This window comes from Cuculus canorus, chromosome 7 (assembly GCF_017976375.1).
Source record: "Cuculus canorus isolate bCucCan1 chromosome 7, bCucCan1.pri, whole genome shotgun sequence".
Lineage (NCBI taxonomy): Eukaryota > Metazoa > Chordata > Aves > Cuculiformes > Cuculidae > Cuculus > Cuculus canorus.
This window is the reverse complement of record NC_071407.1, coordinates 27,884,077-27,902,214: the sequence shown is the minus strand read 5'-3', so window position 1 is coordinate 27,902,214 and position 18,138 is coordinate 27,884,077. Positions and strand designations below refer to the sequence as shown.

Here is an 18,138-nt window from a genome sequence, read left to right as displayed (position 1 = left end):
TTACTCTGTAAAACACTTATCTCTGATTATGGGATTTTGTTGATTTTTTACCATCCAGACATTTTATCTGCACTGTCTGTTAGACAGAGCTGCAATTGCAGTTCAGTGTATCTGGCAATTACCTAGGGCTGCACAAACAACATGAGCGTAAACTGCTGTGTGATGCCTGGGTCCGTTTATAATAACCAATGTGATGATTCCCCACTAGATAACCACGTCTGATCCACATTTTTCCTTATATGTATAGTGGTCAACTATACATATTCAAAATACACTTGAAAAATAAGATTGTACGAGGGAGGGTGAAACGGACAGAAGTTGTTATTGATGATCGTTATAGTTCTGAAGTTTAATTTTCTTTCTGTTATGGGAAATGACAAAGGGTAAATTGGGCATAGCTTTAAAATACTATAGATGATCAGAGGTATTTGCTGTACGGTGAGACGACGGTGCACCTGTCTGCAGGCTGTTGAGTTCTGTGGGAACAGCAGCAAAGCCCTCGTCCTTCAGCAACAATTCTGGAGATGAAAGAGGCTGAGTTCTCCAGCCCTTCTGCCTACTGTTAATGTCTTAAAATGAGGATGGAGTGTACTTGAGTGGTCCCTTCTGGCCCTTTGGTTAATTCCTGTTGTTTTATCGTATAGTAATAAGAGCTTTTAAACTACGGTAAACTGTAGAGCTGTACACATACACGGTATCGTTTGTGAAAACACTGCTCTTTGGGCTATTAAAATTCTGGGAGATCCCAATCATCCAAACTCATAATAGTCTTTTTTTATTCCGAGGGGAGTGCGGGGAAACATTTCAGTGGTGAGAGAGAGATCTTGTAAAAGCAAAAACAGGGAGGAGAATGAAAATAAGTGTTGGAATACAGTGATCAGGAATATCTGCATGAGGGATACAATGAGAAGGCAGAGAACTGAGATGTTAAATGAGCCATTCTCTGGTTAATAACATTTGACATGATATTATGTGTGAATGCTTTATAACTATTGAATTGATCTAAAGCTCTGCAGCTGATAGTTCATATGCATGTTAAGAACTGTCCTTTATGAGTATCTTCTGTTTCCTGTGTGGATGGTGTGGAAAAAGGTGGTCTCTTTCCGTTACAAAAGCTGTTGAAGTTCTTCAGAATAAAATCCCACACAGAAAAATTACCTTTAGCAACAGGAACCACAAAAAAAAAAAAAAATCCCTTTAGGGCTACTTAGGTATATATACTCAGAGCAAGGGAAATTAAGTGAAGTTGACATCAGCCAGGTTTGCTAGTGTAGTGTCAAGTGTGAGCATTAAGCATGTGAGTTATATCCAGGCATCACTCTGCACCAAAAGAAGCATCATAAAAAAGATCACCTTTAAACTGCCTTGTGTGCGTCTTTAAAGTAGTGTCTTCTGAAATTATGGCTTAACTCTTGCGCACTGTGGATTTAATACAAAAACAAAGAAATGAGCAGGAGTGTTTCTCCATCTGAGGAATGTTTGCTAATTAAGCTTTAGTAAGGGCACATCTGAGTGTGCAAATGAAGGTTAATGGGATTGAGCAGTTGTAAGACCTTCATTTGACTTGCAGAGCTTTATTCTAGTCAACAATGCATAAGGCTGACAGAACCCAGTTCATCTGAGCTGAACTGGATGGTCTGAGTTCCTTTTCAGCTCAAACTAAGGAAACCTGACATAAATTGGAGAGATGAATGCACAAAGCAACTCTAATTCTTCTAAACTTGATATTTTTTTTTTTTGATATTTAAAATTATTGTATTGCTTTCTGCAAAGAATCTGCTGGGGAAGTTCACAGAGTCATAGAATGACCTGAGTTGGAAGGGACCCACAAGGATCATTAAGTTCAACATCTAGTTCAGCATTTGTGCCTGAACATGGTGGATGAGTAAGTCCTGAAATGTTGTCACACAAAAAGACACATCTTGTTGTAACAGTTTTATTTGGTTCTCTATGGCCTCTGGACTGCAGAAGGGGTGATGTGCTTTTGTTGATCTAGTAACAAGAAAGGTGCTAACAGATAGGACAGAAATTTCTGGAGTTCACTGCCTCCTTCACATGTATCACTTTGTAGAACACAGGAATCATTTGTGGTTCTATTCAAAAGTCATTCCTGGTTGGCTTCATTTAGTAACAGGTACAGGTTCCACTGTTTAAACGAATAGTTTAATATTCCAAACTGGTTGCACATCCCTGCTTCTTTTGAGGCTCAGGATGAGAAGCTCTATGAAAACTGCTCATGGGGCAATAACAGATAAAAGCACAAAATTATGAAAACAATTAAAGAAAAAAAATCATTGAAACATTCAGCTCAGAAGGGATGTTGGGCACTCATCTATTCCAGCCTCCTGTGCAAAGCAGAGACAGCTGTGAGGTCAGATCAGATTCCTTAGGGCTTTGTGCACTTGGATCTTGAATATGGTCAAACCAACATTTGAAAAGCAAAGAAATCCTTTAATAGAGACTTAATTCTTTACAATCAGTATCTCGTTGCCAGCAGTTAACAGATGATGCTTAAAGCTGTCCGTGTCATACAGGTGGGATCTTCCCCTACCCTGGTGATGAGAGGAACCTGCATTGTCTTGCAGTTCCTGAGTTGTTCCAAATTTACCCCAATATTTTGTGTTTCTGGCCTTATTAAATGTTAATAAGCAAGTAGAGACTTCTGTGGCTATTTTTGTGGTTGAGATTAGCCAAGAGGAGGGGAAACTTCCTTGTTTACATAGAGCAGAGTGTTCTTGAGGAAGTTCATGTGGAAGACAAACATTTGCAAGCTTTTGTCTGCTGCTTTACTAGGTCTTGGTTTTTCTCCCTTTAAGGTCTCTGGTGTCAAACATGCTTTGGATCGCATCTTGTGAGCATGAGCTCTCCTCCAGCTAAGCTCTAGTGTTTTCCTTCTCTCAGTCCTGAGAGAGTAGAGATGCTTTCATCCCTTTCAGATGTTTGCTGAGAAGCATGGAGAACAGTTTCCCACATAAGTCTGATTAGACCACAGAGTAATTGGGACAGTTGCCTTTTTGAGAGAGAGACACCGTGCTTTGACACAATAACTGTTACTTATAGTGACATAACAAGTTTGAAAAGGAAACTTGTTCTTCCTAGTTCCTCAGGCATTCTTTGTTTATATACTTTCAAATCTAACTTATATTACAGTCAGACAACAGGAACTTTTAGCAGCATAAAGAAACTTGATTAGAGAGTCATGGTCTTAGTCCTTTTCAGTACTCACTTGACTATATGCACGCAGCCCTGCTCATCCCTCTGGATAGAGATTGCCAGTTCTTTTCCAGCTTCAAGATCTATAAGAGACAGCTCACAGTGTGAACTGAAGACTTAAATTTTTCAGAGAATCTCTCTCTGCAAGAGAGATTTTCATGAAAAGTTCATCATAGTAAATAAAAGCTTGTCGGTGTATGCAGCACTGCTGGGCAACGTGGTCTGCAGTTGTGGCAGCTCTGCTTATAAAGAGATCATGAATCTACTTACAATAAATCATTGCTACTTAACATACCATATGCGTATATAATAATGCATGTCATTAGCATACATATTATATATGCAGTACATGGATATGACACCTAATTTGAGAGATTCTCTTAATACTGGTTTTGCGTATTTGAAATCCGTAGGATTATTCATCCTCACTTGATGCTGGGAAGCTGGGGAGGCAGTGCTTTAAAGAGATGCTTCTGGGGCCTGGATAGCATCTGAACTGTACCGGTAAGATAGTTTTCTGCAACAAGAATTTAACATAGAGTTGCTCCACTTATTTCTTTCAAAGCAAATATTACAAAAGAAGGGCCAGAATACATTCTTCTCAATGCCTTATGTTTAATAGCTTTCATTCTGGGACTTCAGAGTGCTCTGCAGTCACAAATTAAGCCTTTAAAAACCTATACCAGCGGCTTCAGTTTCTAATCCATGAGTCACAGATGAGTAAACTGAGTCACAAAGTGAGTGACTTCCTCAAGGTCATGCAGTATTTCATTGAGCACAGACAGACTTAGAAGGCAATTGTTTCCTCTTTCTAATTACTGTCACTTAAATAAAGAATTAAATTTTCTTGTAGGCCTTGTGCAGGGAAAAACAAGGGAACAAGAAATGAGGGTAAATTACTAAGTCTTGCTAGATAAGTTGGCAGGTTTTTTTAGGCAAGAAGGAGATGTAACTATTAGATGCAGAAGAATAAACCATCTTTGACGGTTTTGGTGGGGCATCTTTCAGTCTGTAGATATTATCTTCCTTCATCCTGATGGAAATTCAGATTATTCAGATTATTGTGACTTTTGTTTATGTCACCATTATTCCTGTTTGATGCCACTATAGAAATAGTCATTCTTCTATTAATGATGATATGTGAACATGAAAAGCTATTGTACCTGCAGTTGTATCTAGTCAGTATTTTGGAGGCAGATTTGAACTTGCTTTGTCTGACACCATAATTAGTTATAAAGCTTTGATCTCTGTCAGCATAACATTGAGACCAAGCGAGTGGGTTTTTCTGGGAGGCTGAGCTCTGCACTTGGGCCACCTCCTTCCAGCCAGCACTGAGCACACCCCCCAAACTGTCCCTTGACTCGCAGAGATTGTGTCACAGAGCTTTAGGTGTCAGATGCACATTCGCTTGTCAGCGTGGAGCATCTCCTTGCCCTTGTATTCAAAAGTAATTAACTACTAAATCCTGAAGTTGAAGCTGGGATATCCATAGGGCAGGGAGGTTGAGCCAAGCCGAGTTCGTATCTTCCCTCTAACTGTTGCTATTGCGCTTTCAAGCAAGAAGCAAAAATGATTATTCGAATATTTTCTACTAAGCACAAGTATCCTAGCAATAAGATGAGAAGAAATGACCTCAAGGTGAAGTAGGGAAGGTTTAGGCTGGATATTAGGAAAAATTTCTTTGCTGAAAGAGCGGTGAAGCCCTGGAACAGGCTGCCCAGGGCAGTGGTGGAGTCGCCATCCCTGGAGGTGTTCAAAAAGCGTGTAGACATGGCACTGTGGGGCATATTTAGTAGGCACGATGGTGTTGGGCTGACAGAATTGATCTTAGAGGTCTTTTCCAACCTTAATGATTCTATGAATTGACAAGTAGATATTTTAATAACTTAGCCAGTTTAGGTGGAGTTTGTTGGATATGCGAACTGCTGGCTTCTGTGAAGGTCGCATTAAGATGTAGCTGTGAGATTGGAAGCAGGCTGTAAGTGTGCTTTTGGTTTTCAGTTCATGACGCTTCACAGGTAACTATGTCAGACACAGTTTGTGGAGCCGGGCCTCTGAGTGGCTGAGCAAGCCATGGCCATGTGGTTTTGCAGAGTTCCAGGAGGCTGGGTTTGCTTTGGCGGTGGTCTGTTCAGGACAGAAGAGTGGACCCAAAAAGGGAGTTCTGAGGAGGATGAGACATTCAATACCAGGCTGACCCTGTCCCCTCCAAACTGGACATGATGGAATAGGATTTGATCCTCTGCTGTGAAGAAGAAAAGGTTCGCTAGTGTCTGTCCATCAGAAATAAATCCAAATGTAGAGACGTCACTGCAATTTTTTTTGCATTAAAGATTAATTCCTAAAGAAATTATGAAATGCTTTTCTCCCAGGACTTTTGTACTGCCAGTGGACATCAGTAGCCAGCAATTCTGAACAGTATAAGCCTGGCAGCTGAATTAACAGTTTCATTTTGCATAATTCTGTTCTGCTTAAACCAGCAAGGCAATTACATTAATGTACCACTTCTGTAGGCACACGCTGTTCACTCCGAGTGTGACTCTAGGTCAGTGTTGCCTGCTGTAATAATATTTGATGAGTTTTTTTAAAGACCCAGCTGCTGAAAACAACTGATTACATGACCATATCAGTGTATTTCACTTGTAATGAAAACATTTTTAGTCTTCTGACTGAAGAGACAAGCTTTAAAGGAGTGAGCTGTCAAATACTAACAGTGACCATCAAATATGACTGTACAGTATCTCATATTTTAGCTTATGGTGTATTCCCGTGCAGCTTGTACACTGCAGTAGGTCTATGTGCACATCGTGGGAGTAATGTTTTGCTTATAACTTTTTGTCTAAAAAAAGATCTCTAGTTATTTCTGGAACAGACATTTAAATAAAGAAAGGTGGCAAAGAGGACACATAGTCGCGTAGTGCATCATGTGGTTGTGTTAGGACTGCATCCCTACACATGCTTCCCTTGTGACGGAGTGCACCCTGCATTGGTTTCCCAATAATTTATTTACAGCCCCATGTGTGTTCCACTTCCCTAGGAATACAATTCATGTTGTCATTGGAATAGTCTTTGGTTCATCCTTCTCTGGCTCTTCTCTCATGGCACTCTCTTTTTAGCCTTTTTCATTCCAGAATTTAGAGTTGCCAGCTCTGCTTTCCTAGCTCAGACTCTACTGGGGCTGTTGGCTGCCTCAGCTGTTTCTTAAAAGCAAATGCACATCCTCTTGTGTGACTTTTCTTACACTGTTTGGATAATTGTGGACACAATGGCCTTGTCATTCTGCCTTGAGATGAAAGTATCGACAAATGTTTGAATTTACTCACTTTCTGACGTGGCAACTATTTTGTTATCCCTAGCAAGGCCACTGGTAACCAGGCTACCCATGGTAACCTCCGTGTTTGGGGAAGGGGTCTCTGCCTGGGTCCTCAGGAAGCAGACAGCTGAGGGTTGCTCGGTAACAACGGGACTCATTCTTTTTCATCTGATTGCCAGTCAATGCAGAGACACATCTGTTCATTGTGCTCAGCTTCAGATAGGGAAAAGAAAAAGCCTTGTAGAAAAGTGTGATAGACAAAGTGCAAATTAACAGAAAAAGCAAAGCTGTGACTTGCCAGCTTACATCTACATAAAATACACGTTCTATGCTTTTTCTGTACGCACTGAGTGTCACAACGCTTCTGTTCTTGTGCTCTCTAGCCTGTCAAATGTACTTCTCTTTCTTCTCCTTCAAATGAAGTCTGGTCCTGGTGACATGCACTGCTGTTACTGCTGCATTTAGTGGTCTGGAACAGGAAAATGATCCCATTCACTTCCATACACAGCACACACTTGTCTGTTGTTTGTGTCTGATGGTATTTGTAGATGCTCAGATCAGTCTGTCCCATAGATCTGTTTGGTGCTTGGAAATAGAAGATGACCCAAAATATTTATAAGAGTGCGTTAGCAGATTGAACTGAACAAGGTGTAGTTAATTTATAATGCTATTCCAAAATGGAAAGCCTAAAGGAAGATGATGGATTAAAGGTTAAGTAATTGCGGTCTCAGCCTTGTTCTATACTAATGTAGTTGCATCGATAGACTTGTATTCACAGAACTTAGAGACATTCCTTGAGTTCCCTGATATCTTCCCCCATTATAACACCTATATTTATTCCTTTCCCTTATACCTCACCAAAATATAATAGCAATTAAAACCACCAAAACCCCCCTAATCCCAGACACCTGAATCTCTAAGCTTTTTACCATGGCTAATCCTGTTTTGCCAATGCCTTTCAGGTGGTTTGACTTGTATTGTTTATGAGTAGGCAATTCATACTGTCTTGCAGTATCTTTAGTTCCTGTAGTAACAGAGTACTTACAAAAGAGCAATAGACAGTGTCCTGCAGCTTACTAAGTTATGGTGCAGATTTTTCCTTGAGACACTACTCAAAATAAAAAATCCTTTCCTGGGATAAAAGATCCAGCAGCTGTGATACTTTTATGGCATTTTGTAGGTTTTTTTTCTTTGCTTGTGGGAGGAAATGCAAGCGTGGCTGGATTTCTCTTCTTATTAACACATTGTCTTATGTTAAATATCCCATGTTACTGTCCTTGTTACGAAAGCTAAAATTTTATGGTTTTAAGCTCAAAGAGGGGAGATTTAGATGAGACATTAGGAAGAAACATTTTGCTGTGAGGCACTGGCCCAGACTGCCCAGAGAAGTGGCCGGCCCATTCCTGGAGATGTTCGAGGCCAGGCCGGATGAGGCTCTGAGCAACCTGATCCAGTGGGAGGTGGAACTGGATGGGCTTTAAGGTCCCTTCTAACCCAAACCACACTATGATTCTGTGATTTGTTTTGTGGATGTTTTCTTTATCCTGTCACTCTTTTGAAGCCTGCCAATGCAGAGAAAAAAAACAATCACTAGCAAATACACAATGCAGGAGTTAAATACAATCATACTGAAATATCATGTGATATTATTATCTTATGTGAAAGCTTGCTCTGTACATTGGCATGACTGTAACGAGTTATTCCACTTGATATCTAGTTGTGTTTGTTGTAAAATTGTAATTAAAAGTACATGCATGGAATACAAAAATATTGAAGAATTTTGGAGTCGTAGTTAATTTGCCCGTGAATGCCTTTCAGCCGGTAACGTACATGATACTTAATATTTTGGGACTAAATTTACTGGTGCATTAAATAGGTCACAACTTTAATCATAAGTCACAGCAAAATACACATTTGTTGCTTTAAAGTAGTTCAGTGGAATTAGTGAAAGCAGCCTAGATCCCCTCATAAGCTATCTGAAGCTAAGCCAAAAATAGTGGATGTTAATTCCATTTCTATCCTAATCCTTTCTCTGCTTGCCTAACAATTTTCTATATATTCATAGCAAGGTATCTGCCCCAAAATTCTTGGTTTTTGGTTTGTGTATTCAGGTGCAGATTTCCTTTGAATTTCCAAAGGAAAATCTCGCAGATCAACTCAGAACCTACAGTAGGAATTGTTGAATAAAACTACTTTCCTATAAATTATGTATTTAGTTTTTAAAAGGCAAAGTTAAGCAAAGCAGTCCTTTCCACCCAACATGCTCAAAAGAGTCACTTCAGGTCCCTAAATACCCACTACGTCAGCTGTGTTTATCTCTATGTTCCGCGTGAGTAATCTGTTCCTGATTCGCTGATTCACCAAATACAATGGCACTGCATGACAATGACATTGGAGAGGTTCCATGTTTGCGTTTTTGGTGAGGTTTTTTTTTTAAGAAGTTTGTGTCACCATTCCCAGTACCTGCCACCAGCCCCTCTCCAGTACATCAGTTGGTATAACCATCCAGGCATCCTGCTTCAACCCCTTCTGGGAAGCATCAGCTGGATGCAGTCTGCATGAGCTCATGTGGGCGGAACAGCAGCTCTGGTGCGTGCACACGCAGAGCGTGTCTCCTCTGCAGGAACGTAGATGTACACGTGAGAGTTTGTGTACAAGCATCGCACGTGTGAAGTGGAGCGTGTGGGAAGGTGGGTATGGGCTTGCGTAGAATCATAGAATGGGTTGGGTTGGAAGGGACCTTAAAAGCTTAAATGTTTCACTTCCCTGCTTTGGGCAGGGACACCTTCCACTGGATCAGGTTGCTCAAAGCCCCATCCAACCTGATTTTGAACACCTCCAGGGATGGGGCAGCCACGACTTCTCTGGGCAGCCTGGGCCAGCGCCTCACACCACCCTCAGGAAAAAATTTCTTCCATTTAAATATCTACTCTTTCAGCTTAACACCATCACCCCGCATCCTATCACTGCACTCCCTGATAACGAGTCTCTCTCCATCTCCATTTCCAAAGTCACAGGGAGAAGGGCGTAGCATGTGCAGGGTTGCTCTGAACTTATCCCACTAGTAAGTTTGTGTTTCTGCAGAGGACAGTCATCTTCCGTTTCCTTCCTCTGCTGACATTAGTGATCTGTGTGGCTGGACTGATGATTTGGTGTAGTGAGGGGCGAGGAGAGGTCAGCAAGCTGATGTAGTTTGTGACACGCTTGCATGCTCACCTGTGCTACTGTGAAATGCTGTGGTAACATCTGGCTGTCGCAGAGGTGAGGAAAGGCCAAGTCTGGCAGATATTGGATTGCTCTGCAGCCATCACCCTCCATGCCGAGCCCTGCATGTATAAGTCTGGCTCAGGGTCCTGCCTTTGCCAGGTGGGCAAAGTGTCCTGGTTGTGTCGGGGCTCATAGGTGATTCCACAATGGGGAAAAGGAGCAGGGAGTGGAGGGGGAGAGCAATGGGCAGACTATAAATGGCGAGGTGTTCAGCTTCTCTGGGAAAACATAACTTTGGATTTCAACATGATAGGAAACTGCTAAAAATTCTAAAGGAATTTTTGTCTGAATGGGGCTTTGTTTTCTTTTCGTTTTATTCCCCCATCTTTAACTATATCATAAAGCGTCAGGGGAGATGCTGTTTTACTTAACTGATGATTGTTCCCATTGTTTTTAAGGTGCAGAAGTCAGAGGGTAATTGTTACAAGTATGCTAGCATGGAACACTGGTCTGCCTGAGCAAAGATTGTTCAAATGGTGTTGATAGCTGCTAGTTATAACATTACGTATGCATTTGTACATATGTAACAGATGTGGCATTGTTCCATGTTTGGTCTTAATTATCTGCAGTTGGAGTCTATATGAACAGGGTAAAAATAAATCACCTGAATTTTCTTTGTAAGTTTCATTGCAGATGTTACACTGGATGATGTTTTCAGTAATGACAATATATTTGGATGCTTTCATTCATCTGAATGTGTTTCTTCACATTCAGGTGATGAATCTATCTCAAATTGCATCGCTTCTTCCAGTTACAGAGGTTTCTGCAGAAATGCTGCATGAAGAAAGCAAAGAGAGGCCTTGGTATCTGTGTTACAAGTACTTATTTGAACCTTGTAAACTTTGTGAGAGAGCTCCTCGAAGCCTGCATAGCCTTTGTTACAGGATATATTTGAAGCTGCCTTTCACCTGAGACTCAATATTTATGACTGAGGATTCCCATTAGTAAATGTTCTGTCATCCCAGTGTGTGTGCACGCCTTCGCAGCTGTTATCTTTTAAAGAGATTAAATGTAAGGTCTTCACCTTGCAGACACCTGTGCTCTGGTGTTTAATCCTATTGACTCCTTCGAAGTCTATGTGGTGGACCATAGCCAGACGTGTAAGTGGCTGCAGGACAGATAACACGCTGGAGGAGATGAGCAAAGTGTTTTAAAACTGTACCTTCCCCAGTTCTTGCTTCTCTTCCAAGCGTTGAGTGAGATTTTGTGAGGGCTTTTGAAAAACATGCAGAAATACATTGATGGTCATCTGGACGAGAAGCGGTTGCTTTTGACTGCTGCTGCACTCAGCAGTGCCTTTAAACCAGGAATCTGAAATTCTGATCCTGGAAAAAAATATGCCTGTGTGTTGTCGTCCCTAGGTGCCACCATCCCGTGAAGTCCAGAGAGGCTGTGGCGTACTGGTGCAGAGGAGTCTGTGATGAGCTTACCTTCTAGCTAAAAACCACACATGAAAGAGGGGAAAATGCCTTTTTTTCTGCATACAGTCCAAATCTGAGCAAACTCTGATGCTAGAGAATACTGCTGCAAATCACAAGTCCCTGCTACACAGCCCACAATGAGAAGCTTCTCAAAAATGTGATTGCAAATATTATTATTTTTTAATGCCTTGCTCAATTTAATTTCATTATGGGAAAAGGCCAACGCAAGTGGATTTCAGGTGGTGGGAAAATTGCAGCCTGAACTATTAGCTTGCCAAAGTTAACCACAAAAATGGAAGGACGTGTAAGCACTGATAGCTGTCTAGATCAGTAGTGGAGCTCTTGGTTTGTGGATGGAGCAAAAGGCGTGCTCTCTATCAGTTTTGTTGGTAGATGACTCTGAGCCTGTACATATCATATTAAAAGGATCACATATCAAAATCTTCTCACTGAGAGGTTTGAATGCGAGGCCTTGCAGCTACTGGTCTCTTGGTGCTATGAGAGAGCTTTCCTGTTACGTTTGCAGAGTGTTTTTATCCACCACGTGTACACACTTTTCTTGTTCCCCACGTTCATTTTTATTTCAGTGATTCAGTTTACAAGAAATCGTGAAGGTTTCTGTATGAGTCCTGGTAGGCAGGCAGAGTGTATAGAGTGCATACAAGTGAAAGCTCTCTAAAATGAGAACTTGAGGCTTCCACTAGACTTCTACACAACAAAATATCCCACAGTATTTGACCTGGAGGCAGTGAATCAAAGAGGGCTTTGGGTTGGAACGGACCTTCATAGGTCATCATTCCAGAAGCAGGGACATCTCTAACTAGATCAGGTTGTTCAGAGCCCCATCCAACCTGACCTTGAGTGTTTACAAGGATCGGAAGGTGAGTATGGGCTTACATGGAATCATAGAATAGTTTTGTCTGAAAGGGACCTTAAAAATCACCTGCCATGGTCAGGGACACCTCCCACTGAATCAGGTTGCTCAAAGCCTCATCTAACCTAGCCTTGAACACCTTCAGGGATGGGGCCTCCCAGGCAAAAAGTCAATAGAGGTTATAGTTTTCAGTGCATGTATTTCCTTCTCACATTGCTTTATTTCTCCACTGTTTCTCGCAGATCTCTCTTTTTTGCCATGTCAGCTGACAGCCACCAGCTCCACACTCATTCCTACCAGGATGCACTAAGTTCTTCTTGTCACAGTCTCTTGAATGTAAACAGTCACGCCTTGTCGAAGAGCTCCTCAAGTCTGGCCTGCACCGGGCAATCAAATTTAGAGGAAAGGCAAAGCAAGAAACAGGAGCTGAAGAAAAGCCACAGTAGCACCATCTGCCATACCTTGGAAAACAAGAGTGATGCCAGGAGCGTGCAAAGTCCTGGATGGTCCTCGCAGCCTGGGGTGACGGAACTTGGATCAGTGGTCCAACCCACAATCTATCAGTCAGCTGATGAGAATTCACAGAGCAGAACTAAGACTACAAACCATTTTCTTGTCACTGAACAGCCTCCAGCATCCTGGGAAGGAAGGGACACCAAGATGTGTGTAAAGAGCAGCACTGTTGATAATGTTCCTTCAGCTGGCATTGTACACCAGCAAAGCACGTATGAAATGGGAGAACCAGGAACTGCCCTTCAGAGAAGCCGCTCAGATCTAACTTGCAGTTGCAAACAGCAGACTTATGTCACTTATGTAGAAACCAGTGATACTCATTCCAGCCTAAGCTATTCTAGCAGCAGGCATGGTCCACCAGTGACTAGGATGTCTTTCCAAACACAGAGATATGGATCAGAAATGAATGAAAATATATCTCACTATCAAAATCTTGTGACTCATCTTCCAGTTCCACCTAGAGACCAAAGAGTACCCACCAATAGCTTTGACAGCAGTGGTATTCCACGTAATACTACTGTTTACACCGATCCTGGAACACTTCACGCTGCTGTTCTAGGACCCCACATGCCTGGAAATGGTTTCTCAAACAGGACAATGTTCAGTCAGGCCACTGGGATTATTCATGGTGGCCTGACTTATGGCAACATTCCAAACTCTAAATACTCGCCCATGGTGATGACGGTTCATAACAATTCTGCAAGGTCCTGTCATACAAGGCAGGACCCTTGTATGAAAGTAGATGCCACCGTCCCTGCCTATTGCCATTCTTTGCCCATACCATCTATACAACTTGTTCCGCGGTTGGTGTGCTCGGTTAGCGAGTCAGGAAAAGAGCAGGAAGCACCCGGCTATTTTCATTCCTTCTCTGCTTCAGACATTCTGACATATCCTAAGCTGGTCTCTTCAGTAAGCGAATCGGGCCTGGATGCCAAGAGGGTCCTGAAGTGCTGCAGCATTCCTGGAGAACAACCGCAACATGCTCAAGACTGTGGTCAGCAGGAGAGAGCTCCTCCAGAGACGAGGGCTGCCTCTGTTGCCTTCAGCAGCCAGCAAGGCACAGGCGTGGTAAGGACAACTAAGGATATGTGGACTATGACCTCTATGAATGATTTAACCAAAGGACTGAAACCACCTCTGGAGCGTAGAGATGCCCAGGTGCAAACTCTTCCAACCATGGAATGCAAATCTGTGGCAACAAGCCCAGCGGCAGCAGCAGAAGGCCACTCGCACGTGTTCCCAGAGGTCAACCTGGAGGAAGACTTGGAAGCCCCCAAATCTCCAATACATGAAGTGAGATGGGATGATGAAGGAATGACATGGGAAGTGTACGGGGCATCTGTGGATCCAGAAGTCCTTGGGTTAGCCATTCAAAAACACCTTGAGATTCAAATAGAACAATTCCAGACAGAGCCAGCTCAGCTGGCTGGGAAAAGTCATGAGGAGCCATCTTCGGATAAAACAGGGAAGAAAAGGCCATTTAGAACAGTGATGCATTCCCTGAGATATCCGAGCTGTTGCACTTGTTCCAGTACTGCAGTGGAGTGAGCACAGCTGTAGGACCGCTGTGCTGCTTTTAGAATGTGAATAAATGCTGATTCCTGTGTGTTAATGCAGTACTCGTGGATAATCCTCTTCAGGATAAGTGGGAAAAGTTCGGTGACCCTCAAATACACATCAAAGCAAGGAAGAACCCATCTGAAGACTCTTGACTTTATTTATTGTAGCACGGTTTTGCTTTTCTATGTTAGTTTGAAACTGTATTGTAAGGAATGAGACTTCTTTTCTAAATGATGCATTTTTTTTTAAAATAATGATGATTTTTTTTTCTGTATTTTGATAATTTAGGGTTAGAAAACAAAGTTAGAACATGATGCTTTGATCAAAGTTCTTAGCTTTCAATCCTACTCCCTTAAGTTTCTTTGGGAGCTACTTTGCTATTAATTTATAATAATGCTGACTGTAAACCCACTTTACCTGTAGACAAAATGACAAACCGGTGTAGACAGACCAAGAATTGTAACTTTTGCTACATAACTCCGTCAAGTCATTTGGATATAGCTAGCCTGATCTCTTCCCTTCGCAAGCTGGTGTGCAGTCGGAGGATGCTCCTGCAACTTTCAGATTAGTTTATAGCTACGGTGAATTCTGCTCTAAATATCCAGAATGTTTATCAAGTGATTGACACAAATGTACAGTATTACCAAAGATGACTCATGTAATGTGAATTACTTACCGAATGCTTGTTCTAGAGTCATAAAACAAAAGCTGTCCAGATTAGTCTGTCACACTATCATACCCTACAAATTATAAGCAGGTTTGGTTTGCTTATATTAAAGGTAATTTCCAGTGAGTTCTTTTGATGTACATCTATTCTGAACAGTCGTTCTTTTTTATCGTAGTGTAAACCAGGGGTGGGCGATAGTTTGCAGGTAATCTGCGCTTGCCTTGTGCTCCCTGTCTGAGCTGACGTCAAATGTCTCCTGGAAGTGAGACTTTGTCTCTTCACCAAAGTACAGCTCTAAGGCTATTTGCTCCGAGTGCCGTGGTCCTACGGGCAGCTTCAAGATTTCTTTTCTCCCAAAAGCAACTTTGCGAACAATTTCCCAGTGAGAATCTGTTTATGATGCTGTAATGCAGGGCCTATTTGCTCTGAAAGGTTTGTCAAGGTGACTGAGATAATTATTTCCAGTGTCATATGTGGCTTCTTGTCAATGTCTAAGGTTCTTCAGGAAACTAGGAATGTGCTATTTTTTTTATAAAGAGAGAGGAGGAACATGCATTTCTGTCTCAAAGGAAAACTTGCACTGTCAGAGAACTTCCTGCTGTGGGCTTATCCATTCTTTCTTTAAATGTGTGTGGTTATGCTGTTGTTGTTTTGGTTTGAGTTTTGTTCCAGTAAGTTGGCAGGCTGTCTGCATCATGTTTGCTTGATATTTGTGTATGAACAGGAGCCCCTGGTGCTTAGAACAGCTTTAAAATCTCATCTAGGAAATTCTTAATTCCAGCTGTGATGCATTAATTTAATTACAGAGTAGTACAAGATAAAAATTTAATTCCTGGACAAAGGGGAACTATACAGAACTGGCTCCTGTGAAACTCACTTTGAGTTCAGGAGACTTCGTTCAGGCCCTGGAACTTTGGCCTTAATAAAGCCTGAATTCAAAATGAGTTTTATACAAACTAAGTCTGAAACCAGTGGAATATGACAGCTTACTCAGGATGCCTCTATAGCCATGAGCATCTAAGTTTTGATAACGATCCTAGATGTTAAAGTTCCTTTTGTTAAAGCTTTACTAGAAGTAAAGAAGTAATGAGTAACTAAAAAACCTCACTTCTGCTGTTATTCAGCCTTTATCTAAACAGTTTCTATACAGGCTTATTTTGTAGTCTGGAGTGTCTTAAGCAGTACCAAACGCTGATTTCTTCCTGTCTTCAGATATCACATTTTGAGCATTTTAAGCACTATGGTGGTCTAAAACGTTGTGGTTTTTAGCTTGTCCTCAGTTGGGTGGGAGAATTAAAGTTCTGAACCATCAAAATAAGGCTTTAAATAGCAAATGTACCTTGTTCCTGTGACCATCATAATCCATACTTTTAACCTATTTGACCTATGGATTAATTTTCATTCTCCTTCCTATCCCCAAACACTCCTCCAAAATAAAGCCCCCAACCCCGAGAAGATGATAAACAGGACCTGTATCAAACTGGTCAGGAAGAGATAGTTTGCAGAAGGGACTGGAACAATATGGCAAAGTCCCTTGAGTGCTTTGGCTGTTTGTGTATTATAAAAGCTGGAAGAACTCGCTGGTTTCATACAGCTCTGGTGTGAGTTACCCATGGTTTATGCATTGCTATGGGTTAGCTATTACAGTAATACACACTGATTATCATTCTTCGATGAGAAAAATGAAAGACAAGCAAGGAGGAAAAGGACACCAATGATTTGCTAATCAAGAAAAACAGATGCTCACTCATTGCAGGCATTGTTGAGTCTTTATGATACTCCACTGTTGGTAGCAAAAATAGAGTTTGTGTTTGAGGATTTCCTGTGCTTTTGAAAAGGATTAAAATACAGGGTATATTAATGGAGACCTGGGAAACAAATACTTTTCTGAATATTTGCTACCTGGATAAAAGAAGTTGTTTCGCTTGTATGATGGATGCCTTTTTAAAAAAAAAAAAAAAACAACAAAAAAACCAAACAATAATTTGGATTCCTTTTGCATTTGGGTTCAATTTTTAAAAAATTTTTAATTTAAATGCAGTCACGTTGTATATTTATTCTTCATATTCGTGCTCTGTTCAAGTGTTATTCTTGTAAATGTGTGAATTCTATCTCTGTTTTTTAATGTTTTCTAACTTCGGAAAATCCAAATCCATTTCATTCTACTTTTAAGTATAAATAAAGTAGAAGGAAAACCTTACCCTAGATTTATCACTGAGTGGGTCAATGCTGAACACACCCCCTGACTCCACCCTAGTTTGACAAGTATCTGTTGTTTTCTTGAGCCCATTTGAAAACCAGTTTGCATTGCATCTTGTGTCCTCTGCTCTCCAGCCTAAGTCCTCAAGGACCATTCATAGCTGATCAAACTGTGGCTGCTTTTCACACTGAGGGCTCCACTGGTGCACTGAGATCTTAACCCTTTTGCCTCTGTGTCCCTTCTTTCCCTTGAAATGCGGAACAGCCACCTGTTAATGCAGTATTTTGGATGTGTTATGGCACCCCTAGACCCTAACTGATGTCTTGTAGAAGGACTGAACTGTACATGGTACTTGATGGCTGTGGGACTAATAATGGTCTGAGATACTTAGGTCAGTGGTTCAGGACTAAGATCAGAATGCTAATGAAATAGCTCTGAAAAAAGAGTTATAATAATTCCTTTTGCTCTGAGTTATTATCTTTTCTACTAACACAGGAGCTGTATCACCATATTTGCTGTTACCATTCCTAGAGGAGAGGCCAAAACCGGCCAGACATTTGATAATAACTGACTTTATTATCATAGTGCAGCTGTAATTTGAGATAATCTTTGACTGCAGGGTTAAATACTGAAATAGAGGGTATTCTCTCAATGTTTATAATAAAAACCTTCTGTAGTTAAGTCAATTCTTTTAAAAAAAAACCTTAAAAATTTGCTTAATCAATGTCATATCAGTTAGTTTTAAAATCATTATATTTATTTGGTCGGTCTTCTCCTGAACATGTCCATTGTTGTGTTCGTGAGAGGTTGCTTAATGGCTGGGGATCAGGTGGGAGGGCCATTACCCAGTTTCACCCTGGACCAGTAACAGCTGTGCTCACATAACAAACTTCCCAGTGACTCCTGCTGCTCCCAGGACAACGCGGAGACATCAGTGAGCATGCGGATGTTCAGCTGAAGGTCTCTTTCACCCCCAGTTCAGTCTGCAGTGTTTGCACACCACTTGCCTTTGGCCTCATGCTGCTGGAAGAGACCTTTATTCACTATGGGGTGGATCCTGAGCTGGTTCTGCTATGGATGGCCGCTGCATACACGGGTTTTGATGTAGGA

General features: G+C 41.4%; 1 protein-coding gene across 7 annotated transcripts in view; it reads left to right on the top strand.

Annotated features, from left to right (window-relative positions):
- The window catches only part of GPRIN2 (G protein regulated inducer of neurite outgrowth 2), a 34,731-nt gene extending 19,496 nt beyond the window's left edge, over positions 1 to 15,235 (top strand). For 6 of the 7 annotated variants that reach the window (XM_054072048.1, XM_054072045.1, XM_009567508.2 and 3 more), the window contains one exon: positions 12,331 to 15,235. In XM_054072048.1, coding sequence (XP_053928023.1) covers positions 12,347 to 14,149 — 1,803 coding nt within the window. In that variant the 5' untranslated portion in view covers positions 12,331 to 12,346 and the 3' untranslated portion in view covers positions 14,150 to 15,235. Of the gene's footprint in view, positions 1 to 8,986; positions 9,217 to 12,330 lie in introns of all 7 variants that reach the window. The other variant, XM_054072046.1, reaches the window with a different exon arrangement.
- Positions 15,236 to 18,138: the final 2,903 nt, after the last annotated feature.